At 39.8% G+C, this 20,490-nt stretch overlaps 1 protein-coding gene across 1 annotated transcript in view; it reads right to left on the reverse strand.

The window, feature by feature from the left end:
* ptprz1b (protein tyrosine phosphatase receptor type Z1b) overlaps window positions 1–20,490 on the reverse strand; it is a 77,842-nt gene that overhangs the window by 42,928 nt on the left and 14,424 nt on the right. The window contains exon 2 of the mRNA XM_042511658.1: window positions 4,028–4,096. Coding sequence (XP_042367592.1) covers window positions 4,028–4,096 — 69 coding nt within the window. The remainder of the gene's footprint in view (window positions 1–4,027; window positions 4,097–20,490) is intronic.

The raw sequence follows: 20,490 nt of genomic DNA on the forward strand, positions 1-20,490 counted from the left end.
AGTTCTTTTTCTTCAGCTCTCCTCTTGGTTACTCACTCTCTTACTCTCATGCCCCCCACTTTCTTTTATTTCCTTTTGTCCCCCCCCTCCCTCTACTTCTGACCCAACTAAAAAGCTGTGCACAGTGCCTCACAATGAAGTGCACCTCTTTCACATGTTAATGCTTTTACTCACGGCTCGGTGCACAGCACAAGGCAAGAAACAGAGCCGGTCAGAAAAACAAGATTGTGTACGCACACACATGCACACATCGCAACAGTTACAGCAATCAAATGAACTGCCACTGAGTCGCCTTCAGTTGTGATGATGAACTTCAAAACCCAACAGAGAGGAAAATAAGAGGTATGGAGTTCGAAAGAAAGAATCAGCGAAAGACAGAATGATGAAGACACGCAAAGCAAGATTACAAATGTAAGCGAAGAAGACAAGGAGGGAAAAAGAAAGGGCGTCTCCACTTCATTTCTATTGCAGACAGGCTTTTCATCATTCATGACCATTTCAGTGTATCACACCAAAAAACCTATTACACTTTGTCAAACAGGGTGTATGTGCCAGAGAATTGATTGTAAAGATTTGACAGAGGGAGAGAAAACAATCTGCAAGATGAAAATACATGTGCATCTATTGATATTCATGCTGCTTTGACAAATATGAGTAGGAACAAGTCGGATAAACAAAATCTCACAGCTGCACTGGTTGCGTGTGTGTGAATCAAGCTTGAGTCATGGCATTGATATAAGTCCATTAAAAACATGTCTCATGAGCACGTTGCATATTAAACCCTGTGTGCAGAGTATATTTTGCTGGATTATCAGACCCATGAAAAGCAATTTAGAAGTTGATGTGTTTATATTTGTTGTGATTCAACAAATTAGTAATGCTGCAATAATTTGATTCTGATTGGGGTTTTGCATTTCATTATCAATTTTATTAACGAACATATTTTGTATTTTACTCAATTTCCAAGAATGTGGATGTTTTGAGGAAACCTGGACAATATGATTTCTTCCGTTGTTTGGTTTTAAGTTGTTTTAATGTTAGCTGCAGGGATGTCAATGGTTAACCATTAACTGGTTAACTGCCGAGATTATTTTTTACCAGTTGAAAATGTTGATCTGCAAGTTGATTTTTGCTACTCTTTAGTTACCTGCACTGCGCACCACTTGGATCTGGTAGGAACTAGCTAGTGGAGGTCCTTATTTGGTGATTACTGAAAGACATTCCAACCCAACAGTGTTGCTGTGGAAACAGTGTGCCCACCCACTAATCTCCCCCCAAGCTCGCACCGATGAGAAAGCAGCTCAATTTTGAGCTGTAAAACCCTTCTTATTTAACATTGTTGACTGTATTATCACTGCTAGTCCTGTTAGAACCATTAGCGGTGTCAGCATGAGTAGTGGTGCTAACAAAATTAACACTGCTAAAGGGGTGTTGCGGTCAAAATGAAGCTGCTCACTCACTGGGGGGAGACTGGAGACAGGACATAATGTTTCCTTAGAAACTTATTCCACCACCGGGACAGTTAGCAGCTAATCGCAGAATTAGTGGAGTCACTAGTTAGCTAACTGACATCCTTAGTTAGTTACATAAAAAACAAAAGTATGCACTTTTCATTTGCTGTTCAAGAATTTCTGGTAAAGAGAAGAAAACTGAACTATAAAAAAAATACAGTGTTTATCATGAAGCGAATGCTGGCTCTGCAACTCACAACATCACGTATTGGAGTGACCGAGTGTCATTAACCGTGCTTCTCTGAAAGCTTCCCCGTGAAGCAGTTGAGAGATGGGGCTGAAAAGATCCAAACACTGGACGTTTCAAGACTCCAGAGAACAGCATCGAAATTTCTCTTCCAAGAAAAAATCTGTTACTGGCTGCTCAAAATGTCCCTACAAGACATCAACACTTATTTCTGAGAAACAGTCACAGCTAAAAACTCATTTATGCTTATTATTAGAAACATTAACTGAATCCAATTTGCAGTCATGCTAGAGGAAGTTCAAACTGGTCGGTCAATTAATGGTTCGAAAGAATGAGGCGGTTTTATTCTTGGTGATGGTGGGAAATGGTGTGTCCACCATGACAGGGCTACTTGGACTTTATATTTTTTGCCTGCATTATGTGCTTCAGATGTAATCCATTTGCAGTGCAGGTTAATAAGTTTAATAGCTGTGCATTTAACCCACTGATGACCTGTTGAGCCTGATCGCTCCTCCTGATCGGCCCCCGACCATTAAGAAGCTAATCTCTCCCTCTGGGACCATTACGGTCTGTCTGTGTCCACTCTTTGTTTCTGTTGGACCACGGCTTAGCCCAGCGTGAGGCTTTGTGCAGAGGTAGCTGATGCCATCTAACCATATGGTCCAAGGCAGATCAAGGCCGTCTCACGGGAGGTGTTAACACATAATTCCTTCAATTCATGTGATATTTGGGCTGACATTTACCAGGCTGATGGAGCTGTCCCTTGTGCTGTCTGTTTTAGGAAATATCTGTGTTTTTGGGAGGCAAGCAGAGGGCAACTTGATCTTTGGGGCTTTCAAAATGAAACTTCCTGCCACTGAATGATGGTTGAACAGTCAAGTTTGGGTCGTGTATAAAGTTCCTGTGGATTTCCAAGTGAACAGACCTTATTTTATTTAGCTTGTGTTTTATTGTTACAAGAAAAAAACAAATATTGATGGAGAATGTTTTCTGAAAAATATATTTTTGTAATATTTCTGATTTTTTTCATAAGTCTGGCCTACTGATTCAAATTTTGTCGATTTCTAATTTTTATTTCTTTCTAAGAGTTATAACTGACAGTATACACAGACATATTTAGGGCTTTTCTTAAAACCCACTGAAAATTTGGCTTGAAATAGTAAAAATGCAAATATGATATTAAAGATGAGTGTCTTATTAAACATCTACAGATATCTGAGTGAAAAAAAGCTAAAGTAACGTTACGATTTATTTTTCTTTCAATCACTCGCATAAAAAACATTTTGCTGCTGTGGTGTAAACCACCACTTCTAACTGTAAATGGTAAGGCAGCTAACTTTACTTACTAGCAAACTAGGTCATACCATCCAATTCTGTGTTTTTATATAAATATACCTCCCATATGTCGGCGCTAATCGCTTTAGCATTCTTCAATCACTTAACTGAAATGGGTAGCATAGCTTTTTCTATCTGAATTGTCTTCGCTTAATATCATCACATTTGCTAGTTATCTTGACTGATCTGATAACTAACACATTGGGAAGGACCAACAATATTTGTGTTTTTATTAAGTTATACTGATCAGTCTAAGAAGCTAAGTCTTTTAGCATCTTACATGAAAAAATTAGCATAAGCTTTGCTGCTTTTCAACTCCATGATTAGTACAGATTTGGATGGTGTACTCCTGACTGCTAGCTAGCTTAACACAGTTGCTTCAAACCATGTGCAGCACACATGGGAATGAGGTGTAACTTTTTAAAATGGGCTGCAGCGACACTGATCTGGCTATGCCAGTCACCAGCCGACTGATTGGTGCATCTCTTAGCCTATTAAGATGCTAACAGCACTTAAAGTAGTCCTTACAGTAATATATTGTAAATGTTTTTATAGTTTTAGAACTATTTTATAAGTTGTTATACAAGTATTGATAGTTTAATTTTTCTTAGTTTCATGGTATGTTGCCACCTTAAACAAATATTCATGTACAGTCAAAATGTTTCCTTCCTGTCAATAAAAAATAAATTAATTAAACACTTCCTTGGACTCTGTTAATCTCTCTTCTATGCGGCAAACTGCTCATGCCACCACATTCAGTGGTGTAGTGATAATTGATGAGGTGGGTGTACTACAAGGTAGATGGATGACTAATGAACCAGTGAGAAAGTGGGTTAACACTCCTATGAATCCTATATACTGTAAGTGGACGGGAAAAGAGTTGGATATACCGTGTATACCTTGGTATATTCTCCATCACACCACACACAAGGCAGTGGAATATCTTCCATCATTACAAAAGGGAGTCAAAAAAATAGCAACTGCTCACACAGACCTGAGTACGACCAGTCGATATCTTCGGGGAGTTTCCTCAGGCCTCGGACCAGCGGCTCTGCTGCCACAACTACAGCAGAGAGAGTGAGAGAAAGGTTATTAGTGTCATTTTGCATTTCCAAAAACACACACAAATGTTCAGACTGACAGGTGAAACTGTGACCAGCTGCTGTCTGCCACATGATGAGTGACAGGCTTTCCTGTCGTTCAGGGTATGCATTTCATAACTACAGCTTGCCTTGAAATACATTGACTTCATTCAGGAGAAGAAAAGTCAAACATGCTAACACTATGTGATGTCACTGCATTTTGTTGTAAATGTTACAGCAGAGCGGCTTGAGATGAGTTTTCTGTGTATGAACGGCAAATCTTGAGATAGCCTGGGTAACAACAGCAACATATACAACAGATAAAAGAGATGGTTTCTAACAGGGCTGCTGCTGCTACTACACACAATGTGACATGATTCCCTCTACAGTCACAGAGCACTGGAGCATGTATTCAAAGGTGGAAAATAATTTGTGTACAGCACAGAAACAGAAGCACTCACCTTTGGTCTTGCTAATAGAAACGCACACATGGGATACCAATATTATTGGTTATCAACATACAGTAGAGTACTTTACAGGCTACAGGAGGGAACTGCATCAGCATTAACAGCATTTTTCTCAGCGCACACACACACACACACACACACACACACACACACACACACACACACAGAGGTATCTATTTCATGGTAGTAATTTTCACTCAGGGACAGTAGAGGATACAATGATGTATGATGTCACAGTTCAGCGTGTGTATCTGAGAGACGTACTAGCTGGACATCCACTAATAGCTTTGTGTCCCTTTCTTGCTGTCTTCTCTTGTTCCATGACATATGAGGGCACTGAATAACACATGCACACACACGCAACTCTCTCTTCCTCATGCTATTTCCACTGAAGACTCTCTTTTATATTTCACTTTCTTTATACTCATGTGTCTTCCTCTGTTGCTGCTCCTACCAACAGGAATGAGTCAGTAGTCCTTTTTACATAGAGATGGCGCTAAAGTTCCGCTATAAAGTCTCTTCTTTCTCTCTCTTCTTTCTCTCCTTTGCATTTTTACAGAGCCAAACAATGACTGCATCAAGCTGCAACAACAGTGTCGGCCTCTGGTGTGAAATCTAAATGTCTGCAGCACCTTCTGAACATAACAATGGCATAACATGTCACTAACAATCATTTGCCTTCCCTGTTCTAAGGCGGCTGATAACGCCCCCTGCTCTGAGGGTAAGCAGCTCCCAAGTCATTGTTTTCTCAATCTGGAGACATTTTTGGCTGCTGTTCTTTTGAGGTAGCCTCTAACTGCTAACTGCTGCTTTTAAATCTCCCCAGTGGGTTGCACACATAACACTTCCTCAAAATGTCACACCCGTCTCGCCCATGGTCACGTCTTGCTGGCTGTCGTTTATACAGACACCATATCAGAGCTTTTACTACCTTCAATGAAAGCTTAAATGCCAGACAACTCTATCCCACTATTTCGTGATCGTACCTTTTATACAGATCGGCAATGTGGCAGAACGGCGTAATAGTTCTGCCTCAAAGAGAGCGTAAAAGGGGCTTGTGCTCCCTGTGATGTTTAATAAATTAACTGGGATCTGTGTCCCTTGGAAATCAGAGATACGAATCATCAGTCAGAGACCCCTAGGTTGACTGAGATTGCTTCAAGCGGAGTGGTCAGGGGTTTTTTTTGCTAGTCAGTGTGCTGTGCAGTTAACTTCTTGGGAAATTTTGGTCCCCAGATTTTGCTGTTGAGTGAGTGCTCTGGACTTTTACACTACTCTTTGGTACAGACAGCTGCAGATGTGCAGGCAGCAGCACAGAGAGAGAGAGAGAGAGAGAGAGAGAGAGAGAGAGAGAGAGAGAGAGAGAGAGAGAGAGAGAGACTGTAAGGTGAAAAAGCAGTGAATTTACAGCTCACAGGAACTTAATATGATAGTCCCTGGCTTTTGTTTGATATCTATAGTCAAGTCAGCAAAAATCTTATCAAAAATGTTAGTCATTAGCTCCATTACCTTGTTTACTATATTACATAAATTCCACTTTCACAATGAATGCCCCACTAAGACTGTTCAAACTCTTTATGAGGGAAAATAAATTGTCCAATATTCATATTGAACCACTCAATATGATTCAACTGGCATAATTCTGAGTCATGTGTAGCCCTGGATTTGTATAATAACACATCGTGTATTTATGTCAGCAACTATCAAATGTTACTGCTGGTGGGAAAATTGTACATCCAAAAATCCCAGCATCAACACACTTACCCTGCCAAGATTTAACTCCCATCAAGGTGACACATACTAAAAACATGTGTTGCATGTTGCTTAAGAGTTTTTGCTGCCAGAATTTAAGCCTATGCGCAGCGGGTATTAACAGTGATACTGTAAAGCATTTGAAGCACAACCAGATGGCATATTTCATGTGATTTGCGGGGTCAAAACTGGTACACAGAGGCATAACCTATATAATCTGACAAAGCCTGTTGGTGAGCTTCCCTCTATATAGAGAAGAGGAGGAAGGAGCAGGGGGTCACATGCCAATAAAATCTAATCATAAAGGGGACTGGCACACAAACAACAAGAACAAATAAAATGTAAGGGGATGAAAACAATACATCTGCTTTTTTTTCTGATCGTCCACTGCGCACACAAAAAATAAACACCTATCCTTTAAAAAGATGAAAGCCCTGTGTAGAGTCAGATTTAGGTCATGGACAATTAACACCATATCCACTACATCAGAACTATCCATGTGGCAAAGATGAAAACAGTATAATCCTATTGTTTACCGTATAAAGCAACACGGATAAACAGATTTGAAAATATCACTGCACATGTGACAGCGTGCACTTGTTCTCATACTTTTTTTGTGTTGTTGAACTCATGAAGACATGCAATGCAGCGCATCCTTCTGTAAACTCTTCTGCATCAATGAATATGCAACAAACCCTGATACAGATGCAGCCACGGGGGGATTTTAATGTCGCACTTCACACTTGTTTAAACTCACTTTTGCTTCTTTGCCTGTTTTTCTCAAAAGAGACCGAAAGATGCTGGAAGTAGAAAACATTTTCTTTGTTTTTTTGCTTCTGAAGGTTACAGGGAGCTCTCTGCTGAAAGGCTGGGTGGAGAGCTGAAAACAGACTTCTTAGATGCATCGTGATGTGACAATTTAGCATCGATTTAACAGTTATAAATAATTGATTATTCAAATGTTTATTAATAACGTAATGTTGATGGATCGAAAGAGAAGGAACTCAACTGTAAGAGTAGGGCAGCACCCGGGCAGTTCACAGCGCAGACACACCAGAGTTAACTTGCAATTCATCTTCACAAAAGGCAGCGGTTGCAAGCATGTTTTAATTTTATGTCTAAATGATTTAAATTGCAAGCGTGAAGTAGATGTGAATGCTTTCTACCCCATCACCCAAAGACTAACGTTAGTTGAGTGGAGCACAGATCAGCTGTAACATTAACAAGAGAGACTGGCTGACCATCACACACTGCTGCATTAAACAACCTAAAAGCCAGGATATGGAAGCATTTTGGGGATAGGGTTGAAGGAAAAAGGGAACTGTACAAGAGCCAGATGGTATGAAGTACATTTATCTGTTTATTTAATAATGGATCACCATAAATACAGTATGTTATGTTTTGAAAGTAGCAGTCACAAAATGAGAAAAACAAATCATGGATAGAAATTACTTTTCTGTCTTTTTTTATCATCAAATTGTAGCCCTCTGACTTGTAATCGAATCAAATTGTGATGTGCTTTAGAATTTCCACCCCTTCCAGAAAAGCCTTAAAAAGTCTGAGCAGTGGCTCCTGTCGTGGTGGTTAATATTCATGAAAGTTCATTCTTGGTTTTGAGAATAAGTTAATATCCCTTCCTTTAAAGAAAATACTTTTTGGAAATAAGAAATGAATTGGAACACATTTTAAGGAAATGGAAAATGATAAATTAAGTCTAGGGCAGATGACCCAAGTCTACGTTATGCCATACTATAGTGACAGGAATGACAAATATTCTACTATTATATGAAAAAGGGACAAATTATGGTCTGACCAGACTGGCCTGACCAGGCAGCTGTCCTTTTATGTCTGTGCAATATAAGTGAGTGGTAAAAAGAGAGACGCACTTATTAGAAAGAGAATAAAGGAGGAGGGAAAGAGCAAAAAGAAACTTCTCCCAAAATGAAATGCAATAAGAGACAAAAACAGAAAGACTTGAATGGAAATAATACAGACAGAAAACAAACAGGAAGAACTGCAATTCACCAATACATTTAGGAGTTTATTTAGAGCCTTTTTCTCAGCGTGGTGTGTGTGTATGAGATTACACCGTTGTTCACACTGCCATCTATAAATTCAGTGTATTTGAAGATTACATTCATGTTCGCACAAAAGAGGAAAGACTGATGAGAGGAATGAATGAAAGTGAGCAAAAGGGGAAAGAGTGAGAAATGGAGTCGACTGTGGCGTTGTAGCGTCAATAATAGCTTCATTAACATCACACTGTGACGGATTTTAATCTAATTAGCCCCTGGCAAACCACCGTGCAGCACAAACACACACAAATTCACTCACTGAAAGCAAGGGATCACCTGTTGTTTCCGTGTGTTTTTTGAGAGCTTGTAAGTGAACAGAATTTCCATTTGAAAAGGAAATGCAAGATTTCTTTGGCCTGAAATAGGGAAATTACATTATGTAAGTGGATTTTGGATGTACTTTTATGCATGAGAACTGCATTATCAGAAAATGGAAACGCATTTAGAATATCTTCAAAAAGATGATACACCTTTTGAAGTAAATAATTAATGCAGTATGTAAAATGTAATTTGTCTCCATGTGGTCACTGTGGCCACTCACACTTCCCTACTCTTAATGTTACCTGTCTTCTTTTTATATATATGGCTGGAGTCCAGAAAAACTGAAGTGAAACCACAAAACCAGATGGACCAAATTTGACATCAGTCACCCTTTATTCAGGTCAGTCAGTTGATGCATCCTGATGTGACTATTATTATACATCTCGTGTAACACTAAGTGAAGCTACACTCACAAGAACAAGCTGGCCGAGAACAGTAATGGATTACACCTTTTAGCCAACCACTACCTCGAGCTGGTTGATTCGGCAAAGTGACACAAAGGTGTTGGAGGAAGAATGTGAGAATATCAAAGTTGCCAAACTTGTCTCACATTTTATCTTCTTTTTTTCCTTTTTTAAAATTAATATGGTGCTCTGATCTTTCAAACTGTAACAAATAAAAGAACAAAGCTCTTATTCTAAGATTACCTTCAGCTTCTCATAACACTGGTAAACAATCAGAGCAAAAAAAATTGATGAAGCAGAGAAAAATGCATAAAAAGCAAAGCTGCCAAATTGTCCCCATTGGAGTTAAAATGATGAATAAGAACTGCAATGTCCTGGGTTAGAGTCCAGCCGGGAAACCTTTTGTTGCACGTGTCTCTCTCCTCCATTTTTTTTGTCATCTCTCTACTTTTTATAATAAAGATAAAAAATGCACCCAAAATCTGCAAGCAGTAATAAACAGGTTACCACAGAATGATAAAAAAAATGTGCTAAAATGTGCATGACTCCTGCAAACTGCATCGTGACTCTGCACAGTTTCTTTAAAGTTATAAAATATTATATAGTGATATATGATATAGACATTTTGCTCATCAGATGTCTTTCTATCAGTCAGAATAAGCTTTATTGGCCAAGTATGTGTACACACAAAAGAATTTGACCCAGAATTTTGCAATGCTCTCAATGTACAATGTTACTCAATGTACACAAAAATAGACATAATAGCTAAAACCAAGGACAACAAAGCTGGACAAATACACATAAAGAATAGAGAGGACTACTATGTACACAATAAATGTGTATACAAGTTATAAACAGTATAAATAGTAGTGATGGGCAGACGGCTTCTTTTTACTGTATTGATTCTTTTGAGTATCAAACCTTTCGGTTTTTATACTGTTTGTTAAATATGGTGTTTCTCTGTTATCGTACATGCAGGTCCGATAGAAAACTTCTCTTTGATGCATTACCAGTCATCGTGTACATTAGTTTACATTAACAAAGAGAAACTACTCATTTTGATGTAGTGATTCTGAATTCCACTTGTATGCTGGTAGGCTATGCACAGTGGATATGATGTTACAGGAATGTCTCTGACCAACAATCTGTTCTGCAAGGAGAAAAAAAGCAGACATCCCAGTTACCTTTGCAGCTTTTTGCTGCATTCATGTGGTGTCAACTAATGTGAAAAATGAGCTCCACGTTATATTTCATGGCTCACGGGATTCGTTTCCTTTGCTCTTTATTATTATGTTAAAACGCTCAGCGCAAGACAATACAACGCGGTATCTTTGTAGCATCCATGACGTTTCCATACTACAACTTTAAACTCATGAACATACCAAAGTCAGAGGAATCACCATCTGAGGAGCACGCGAATGCTCCACTGGCCTTAGTAGGCGGAGGTCTCAGCAGCACCCTATGACAACAGTGAGTAGGTGAGTGGGAAAAGTTGGGGATTCAAGAGCATTCAGACGTTTAATAGACTGACCACTACAGACTCTACAAAAAGTCATACCAAAAGATCTGTTTTTTTCATTTTTCCCATCACTAATAAGAATTCTGTACAGGACACTTTAGTCTATATTATGTACATACACAATACACACTGTTTAAAGTTAGTACTGTATTGTATTATAATTTAACAGTCAAAGGAACCTGCCTAATTTCTAAAAGTGTGTAAAGTCAATAACTACAATTTTTGAACCATTCTGTAGCTTTTCAGCATGAAGTTCAACACAGTTACATAGTCTCAGAAAAGATAAAATGATAGTTTTTGATGGCATTTTGGGTCATACAGGCAAGTTTCGCATTCAGCGGTGGTAGTGAGAGCTAAAGAGACACATACAGTGTCTGTTAGTCATTGGAGGCAGCAGAGGAATGAGGTGATGAGACAGTACTGCACAGGCAAAGAGCCAGGAGCAAAGAGACACCGGTGCTCAGCTTTAAGAGCACAGCGGATAGAGATGGGACTTCATTGCTGCAGGCTGGCCATGCATGAAACTCACAGCTGAATCACTGTATTATTCCACCCATCTGCACTCTATCTGCTTTATCGAATTTCCCAGCGGGCTTCAGAGACCTGACATTAAAGGTTTAGGTGACTGCGGCCGTGGCAACAAGACATTTATATGGATGTTTTATTCATATAGGAAAGGTCAACAGACATGCAGTTTTCCAACAATGCTCCGCTTCACCATCACACATTCATACACATATCTTCCACGCTTGAATCAAAGGCAGCCCCAAAGAAAGAGGATGTAGTAAAGGACTGGTTTACACTTATAAATATGGAACAAAACCATGCTCCAGTCCAGTTTTTACTATGCCCTGGCTGTTGGCATGAGTGAGGATGACTCCACAGCTGTCAGTGTGAGACAGAATAATGAAGTGAAAAGAAAAGCCAAATGAGAATGTGTGTCAGCCAGACACCTGATACTCCGACTACAAGCTTCACTCATACTAAACTGTCAGTCACTGAAGACAATTTACTAGAAGAGCTCCACTCAAAACATGTAATATAGCAAAACATGTTGGAGTACATGTAAAAGTGAAGATCATTAGTTCTCACTTGTCAATCAGGTAGAAGTTAAAATACCTATCAGGGGAAAGAACTTTTGATCTGCTCGCACGTTTATTAAATGTGAGTAGTGAAAGTCCTTGACTGGCAAAATGCAAAATATCATTGCTGATCTCTTTAAGCTGCTATTTTAACTGATTTTATGTTACGTTTTTAAATTATAGACATTACATTTCCAATACTTTATAACTCTATCAGATGAACAAATGTCTTGTGGTAGTTTCTTGTTTTTGAAGAAATATATATATATATATATATTATATATATATATATATATATATATATATATATATATATATATGTATTTTTTTTTTTTACACTATCCATAGTCCAAAGTGTATTTTCCTCAGCAACAGACATGTAATGTATTTACATTCTGTATTTATCTTAGACATATGGTAGTTTTTATTATTAGTGGCGGAGTCCGCCACTTCTGCCCTAGGTTCAAACCTCATATAGTACAAGGTATTTACATGAAATGATGCTGATACTTATGTGTTACTGTTGTAATCTTATCTAAATAATATCAGGCTCACTGTTTTCTGTTTATTCTCCTAACACCCTAACAGAGCTATGATCAGATACTGGTAATACTAACCCAACATTTCCTACTGCTTAAAGTTCACATTGAAAGCATTTAACAGTCGAAAAGCATGGTGTCTTTTATTCTAGAGCAGTTGAAAAAAACACTATGTATTTGTCTACAAATGTATTGCTTAAAATGACTGTTTGCTGAAATGCAGCTCAACAATAAGGCTTGCCCAATTGCCCAGGCAAGTAAAATGCCACACTACGCCAGAAAATTTAGCAACTCACTTGTCCGATTGCACAAGTGGTGAAAAAGAATCTATTTTTCCAGAGCAGATGATGGAAGCAGCTAAGAAGTGAGCCATCGTGCTTCCTTCTCATTTCTGTTGAGAGTTGAACATGCGCAACATTGATTGGGCACTAATGAGAAAAAATGGTGGAGGGTAAAGACAAAGTTTATGAGTTGAAGCACAAGTGAGCATTTCAATTATTCTGGAAATAGGAGTTTAATTGGATGGCATTATAGGATATAAAGGAATCTCTTGAGCAGTTTGCCACAATTTTGAGAGCAAGGCGGTTAAGACAGGGTCGTTTTTCAAAGGCGAGTCAAGTTTCTGAAAAAAATGCTGGAGTGCCATAACAAGAGCTGACAGCATCTTGCTTGTATGAGCTACTGCTCCAGCGGGGCCTTGCTGGTGCTTGTATGAAACATGAATGCTGAGGCAGGTCAGGTAATTGCAAAACTGATTGCCACGGCTTACCACATTTCAAAAAATTATATTACATAAAGATAGTTGGAAAAGTACAAGAAAAAATTGGGCGAGTAGAAAAATCATTAACCTTGAACACTGGCACTTGCTATTATCATTGTAATCATCAGAATCTGCAAATTACCATTACAACTACAAACTTGAGAATTGAATCCATAAACCAGGCGCTTACACAAAAACCTTGACAAACATTACAAAGGCAAGGGTCATGAACCTGCAACCTTTTTCTGTCGCCCTCCAGACAGGCTAGAGTGTTCTCTCAGATCCTCTTACATCAATTCGTCCCGTTCTGCTCATTCCAGGAGTGATTTTGTGATGAAGTGTTGAAATTTACTGTTTTAGTATATCCACTTGGCCTTGACCTTTGCAGTTCTCTGGTTACCAATATCTTATGTTTCCTAGAAGACCTTTCAACAACCCAGAAAGAGGGGGCAGGAGTATGTTGCTTTCAATCAAATACAGATTTATGGGCGGAGAAATATGATTAGTGGGTGCACCGCAGTTTGTGAACGTTGGAGCGTGTCTTTTATCATTGCTATTCAAAATTATTGTAACCGTACTGAATTCAAATCTAATAATGCTTAGTTTTTAAATGTTTTTTTTTTTAGTTAACTGCATGCAGCAGCAGCCCTTGATAGCAGTTTTTTTGGGAATGGAGACGCTGCAGGGAGTATTCTGTGTTATTAGTGTTGGGATAAGGGAGCTGGTCCCAGCTGAACACTAATGAATAGCATCATGCTGGATTACAGCACTCCTGGGGCTGATTCAGCTCGAATCCTTGAGATGAGGAATATGTTCATCAGTCGCATTTACACCAACACAAACTGATTTTTAACAGTAGATATGATTACTGGTGTGCTATTAAATGAAGCTCTCTGTTCCTCCAGGGACAGAAAGCCTGTGTTCAGCCCACAAGAGTGAGAGTGCAATTCAGTGGATCTGTCCCTCTATGAAGGGTGTAGTTTGAAGGCAGTTAAACGACGCTGTGTGAATTCTACAGGGAAATCACCACATTTCATCTTTTTTTAAAACAAAGTATGTTTTAAAGTGATTCAGTACCAAAGCACGGAAAAGCGTCATTTTTATATAGTGCAGCAAAAACAATGGTTGTGAAAGTCGAAGTGATTGGATGGAAATGCAAAGCATTATATTTTTGATTCAAAAGACCAAGCGTCACAACATTCATTCAACCCCCCACACCACTAGCCTTTCACCTTGATGACTAATTTTCCTCTGTCTGACACTGCCAGACCAAATCCCAAATAGGACCTAGTCTGAAATGTCGCCATTCATTTTCAGTTTCAAAAGGGACACCTACAACCAAGTAGAGCGACAAAACATGTTGAGTACAACATAAACAGTCCACATCCTGTAGGAAGTATGGAAAACACATCATTCTTCTCAAGAAAAGTTTGATGTGCAGTTGATTGTTCTTTTAGTAAAATATACCATCCAGTTCATTCAATACTGACAAAGAAAGTGACTCACAGAACACAGAAAGATCCACATCAGTTGCAGCAATCTTGGTTGTTTTCAAAAATGCCTCAATAACGCTGCTCTTTATGGTCTTCATCTCAAAGACACCCCATATCAAATAAACAGTTTAGATTGGCCCATCATATCTTACATTTCTGGTCATTTTCAGGTCTAGAGGAGGACCTGATGCATTTGTCAGAGCAAATAAAACATGAGCTTGCAGCTTTGATGAGTTCCCATGCAAAGTTTTCCATGTCCTAGACCTGTATCAACAATAAATGTGTCCATGACCTACCAAGCCAGAGGTCTACAGTTTTGCTGGCAGCTCTGTGAGTCAGCAGGTCACAGCAGTGCTTTTCACTAAATGCTAATGTCAGTATGCTAACATGCTCACAATATTAACTTGCGCTTGTGTTAAGGTAGGCCTGTTTACCATGTTCGTCTTTTCATGCAGAAGCAACAACATAAAGCTCAGAATGATGAGAATATCATTACTTAGGTGGATGTTTGGTCATAAAATTAAGTTGTGGCTAAACAAAAATTTGGGGTTTATGCTGGTGCTGAATTTAAAATGTTGACCGCGTAGTGGCTGGTAAAAGTCTGGGGATCATAAAAAATAATTAGGATTCATCTATTCAACCACTGAGGTCTGTACCAAATTTCAAGGCAATCTATCCAATAATTGTTGGGACATTTCACTAAAAACAATATAAACTTCATCATGGTTGCAGAGGTGAAGTCAAGGGTTCCCCGAAACCATTAGGATTCATCCTTTTGTGACCAAAAAGTGTACTATTTTCCTCTCTTTGGCAGCTCTCTCAGCATACAGAACACCAACAAAGCCCTCTGTCAACACATGAGTGGCATTCCAACTGTGAACTACAAATTAAACTAACTGCTGTTTAATATATTTTGCCAAGCGAGAGGACTCAGAGACGACTGCTGCCATAACTGATCACCGCTCAACACATGACATCCGAGTCACATAAAACGTGACACCTGTTGACCTTAGTGTCACACACACACACACACACACACACACATCTATACACATACATATAGGCACATGCCTCCAGGGGCCAGACTATAACTTATATAGCATTCAGCTGTGTTGAGTGTCAGCTGGTTAAATTACGCTTGACTTCTCTCATTCACTGTCTCACTGTTGTGACACCTTATCTTATTCTGTCAGCCTCTGTCTGATTTGCTGTATTGGAAACTATGCACAGGACCATTAACTGTCTGGCAGCATAAAGACAAAGCAGGCGAGAGAGAGAGAGCGAGAGAGCGAGAGAGAGAGCGAGAGAGGGAGAGAGAGAGAGAGAGAGAGAGGGAGAGAGAAAGAGAGGATGTATAGCTTGTTGTCTGGATTGTGAACACTTAAAGTTAAATGTTGATAGGAGAGTGCACACCTCCATTAGTTACCCATCTAATTAAATGTCCGTTTAAAGGCTGGGACATTTAATTACCCATTTAATTATACCATGTAATTACCTGTGGAGGAGATATTGAAGCTCTCTCTCCATTTCCATCCAATAAGAATGTAGAGTGATAGATATAAATGTTTGCTAGTACAGTTTTAAAATGACAGATGTGTCCCCATAAGCATGAGCCCAGGCATTTTGGGACCTCATATGGTCCATTTCTGGCCTGCTACTAATGCTGCATCATGGGAGACGTCTCCCATTCGTCTCCTCTGTCCAGCTGAATGAATGATGCCTCACAGTGAGGTCCAGCAGCACAGGTTATGACTTAATGAGATTAGGCTCCATATTAAATGGAGGATATTGTTTCTGAGTGCTAAACAAACCGTGCACTGTTCCACAGGGACACGACAGCATTAACACCGCAATATAAAACCTTATCAGACAAGCCTATCACTGGGATCTGTGTGTATGTGTGTGTAATAGAGTGTGTGGGGTGTCTTGAACTCCAGTTGTTCTGGTGGGGACAAGGGAGTCAGTTTTGTGAGTGTGTGGATGGGGACCGTGAGAATTTGGGGCCCTATGGTGGAGGTGGTAATACAGTTGAACAGCTGGGGGGTTAAAAAACGCACACATGCACGCGCACACAGACACACATGCATGCACACAGTGTCAGGTAACAGCCTACTATGTCCAGTTAAATGGGGTATCACCAATTCCCTTTTGGCTCCACAAAAGTCCAATAAAACCAAACTGTTCTGTCATTTAAGACCCTGCTCAGCTTTAACCCAAAACTGAAAAGTGATCGCTGTTCAGATTGTGCTGGCTCTTAACATGACAAAAAGTGTAATATATTGCAGGGTAACAGACTGGAGTTTTGTAATTTATACATGCATCAGAGGCAGTGCTGGGGACAGCTGTGCCAACTGCTCCACTGGATTTGTGTATAGGTGTGACATCTATTAAAGGTCCAGTGTGTAGGATTTCAGGGCTTCTATTGGCAGAAATGGTACATAATGTTCACAACTATATTTGAAGTTGTGTATAATCACCTGAAAACAAGAATCCTAGTGTTTTCATTACGTCAAAGGTGGGATAACTGATTAGTTGATACGATCAGACATGATGAGATTAGATCATTGGATGAGAAGAGCAGCTGCTCCAGAGGCAAGCGAAAGCATATTTTTAAACCCAGCAGAATAAACAGTTACGTTTCGCTTTCACTGTCCCTGGTATTCTACTGCTCCGTCTGTGCCCAGGGTACGCTCTGCGCTCCGAGAGAGTGGTGCAATAAATAATTAAATAGTGTATATTCCCACAAAGCTCATAATGAACAGTCTAGCCACAAAAATTAAAAATAAATAAATAACTATACATTGCGTGGCGGCATTTTGTTTTTTTGTCATGGTGGGCTGCCATGAATAAATGAATGTGTGGGAAACCTTGTACAGTAAAAAAGAGGAGAGGTCATTGTGTCATATTGTGTCAGATCATTGCATAGTAAAATCTGGTCTGCACTTGCCTAAAGCCTCAAAATCTGGCACACTGGGGATGACCTATTTGTTTCACCTAGGCCCTTACAGTCAGCCTTTGGTTGAAATATATTTAATACAAAAAATAAAGATATGGATGATGGCTGCAATTTTTTATAAGATCCTAAACAAAAGATCATAAACAAATGTTTTCTAAAATAAAATGCTCTATTTCATATGGTCCACAATCCATTCAAGGGTTCCCTAAAACTTCTCTGCCTAAAGAGGCTATAAACAGTAAAGAGCACCCTATCAGACACTATCCCTTTAATACTTTGCTGTCTGCTGTAATCCACCAAAATCACAGCTCCACTTACACTGCATTAAACCCAATCACTCCCATAGAGTCAGAGAGTGTCTCCTAGCCTTCATTTAAAAGCCTTGCGTATGGACTGGGGTCCTCTTCCACAGAGTACGCCGTTTGGTTCACAGACGCCCATAGCAGACAAATTAAACACTGGCTCTAGATAGCAACATTCGCTTTTTCACGTCAACCACCATAGTTCTACATGCTTGGCACATGGGAAAGGCTTCAGATGTGCAACCTCAATGCAAAATCACTAAACCCTACAATCTGGACCTTTAAGTCAGACAGACCTATCTCTCATCCTTTGTTTATTGTAACCCATTACACTACAGTATGCCAGTAGTAAAAAAATAATGCTAACAGAAATGCGCGGTCAAACAAATTAATAACCACTGGCAATGTTAATGAATAATACCCACGCTGTCAGAATGAGTCAGCGAGTGACGCAAGCACAGCTGCTCTGGGTTCAAAATTTGTCTTCTTGCCTCCTTCAGCTTCAGTTTGGAAGTGTAGCACTCCTTAAGTGCTGCATTTGAAATTCAGTATTTTGTCCAAGCTGAGAATGGTGCAGAGATATTTTTGTTGAGCTGTGAGTGCTAAAGACCCTGCGGGGGACTGACCTCAAATCTTTGCCTCAGGCTGAAAATCTAACCAGGCAGGCAGGACACATCTTATCAGGAAGCTATGAATAAGTGACGCTCATAGACACGAGACATACACACACACACACATGCAGGGACTCAGATGAGGACATACACTGATCCATGTCTCTGACAAATGAGGTGAAAACACAATTATTAAAGAGGATAAATTGAACCATGATACATGTGTAAACAGTAAGGAGTGTGTGGTGTGAGATGACATTCAGGACACACATGTACAAGAGGGAGAAACCGCGGCGGACTGAGAGGAGCATGCCACTTGGCAGATGCATTTGCGAGAAGCACAGGTGGGTATGTGTCGCATGTTACAAACCACATCCCCCCCCCCCCCCCCCCCCTCCCAAAGTGCATTTTCTGTGCATGCAGGCAGCGAGTTCTGGTTTATCCACTGAGCATGTATGATTGCACATGTCCACCTCAGTTGTGAGGGAACTGTGTGTGTGTGTGTATGTGTGTGCGCGCGTCTCTAATCTGCCTGCCTAGTTAGAGCAGTGAGACGCACCATTTCCATCTGCTCGGCACAAATTGAGAATACACTACAGAGTATATGTGTGTGCATGTATGTGATTAGTAATCCTGCAGCATTTCAGTGGAGCCGGGCTGCAAACTAATACAGCACCTTCTAACAGGGAAAAAAAAAAAAAGCCTTTAAAGATTTCCTGGTATCTGAAAGCATTGATCACTATTTAACGAGGGGAGCAGAGCCTGAAGTCTGCTGCTGGTTTAATCAGTAGAGAAAGAACACAAGAAAAGAAGACAAAGAGGAAAGAAAAGCATTAAGTCACCCAGCATAAAGAGCTTGAAGAATTTATTTTACTGTTGGATTTTCTGTCCTCACTTTAATTTTTAAAGATTTGAGTTCAACGGCCGAAGTCTAATTTATCTGCTGACAGTTTAAAACTTTAAAAATCAGTACTTCGCAACAAGTGTTTCTGATGACATAGTTTCATTGAAGAATCTAGTCAACATGTTTTCTATCAGCATTCAGTCTGAATCAGCGGAGTTTCCATGACAACAGCTCACAGCGTCATGACAACGGAAGAGCCCCCGATGGCGTGTGGAACACCCTGACTTCCTGTCGGCTTCCTGCTCCAACTCTCTCTATTGCCATGGATACAAAACCATCACCTCTCTTCTCTATCTTTCATTGCGGGGTCACGCCCCCAATTCCTCACTTGTCTGGCCGACATTACACACACACACACACACACACACACACACACACACACACACACAGGGATAATAACACAAAGACACATGTATTCAGAGACACATGCATGCACTCATAGACTTGCAAACATAACCCTGTGCACAAATAAAAGCATGCATGCACACTAGTACTCTCACATATTGGCGCTGGAACGCCGTTTTAGAATATGTCTGTGAATATACATATGTGTGCATTTTGGACTCAAAGCGCCCACCCAAAGATTTCTATTGAGATGTGTGTGTGACTGAGAGGGGGTTGGGGTTAATCAACTTTCAACCCACCAATTGGTCACAGCAGCAGCCCCCCTGATGAACTTTCTCACTGGGAAAAGAAAGTTTGTTCTGTGCTGAGATCCAGTTCAATTCCACTCCACTCCTCGCTAAATTCCACGCTTCACAGAGCAACGGGCAAGCCTCCATTAACTTTCATCAAACCAATTGGTTTTGGTTCCCACTTAACTTCATCGCTGCCAAAAAATAACAAACCTATCTGCAGCTCATCAGATGAAGGCCCTGCAACAAAATGTCAACTTTTTCTGAAAATGAAGGCTCTACTTTGAGAAGTTTCTGCTGTGATTTCTGTCTTTATTTCTTTCTTTGAACTCAGACATCTTTGAACAATAAAGGGAATGTGTGTCAGCAACTTCTTGTACTAACTGCATCTCCCTCTATATCTCTCTTTTATACTATTTATTCACGGTGAGCTCTCATATACAGTAACGCTCAAAGGAAAAAAAAACACTTTAAGTGGAAGAGAAATGCTCCTTTCTTCTGTCTGACTGGCTCACCTGGATCAATGTAACCTTGTTGATTTAGATTAAGTCACAA

Source organism: Plectropomus leopardus, chromosome 22 (genome assembly GCF_008729295.1).
Source record: "Plectropomus leopardus isolate mb chromosome 22, YSFRI_Pleo_2.0, whole genome shotgun sequence".
NCBI classification, from domain to species: domain Eukaryota; kingdom Metazoa; phylum Chordata; class Actinopteri; order Perciformes; family Serranidae; genus Plectropomus; species Plectropomus leopardus.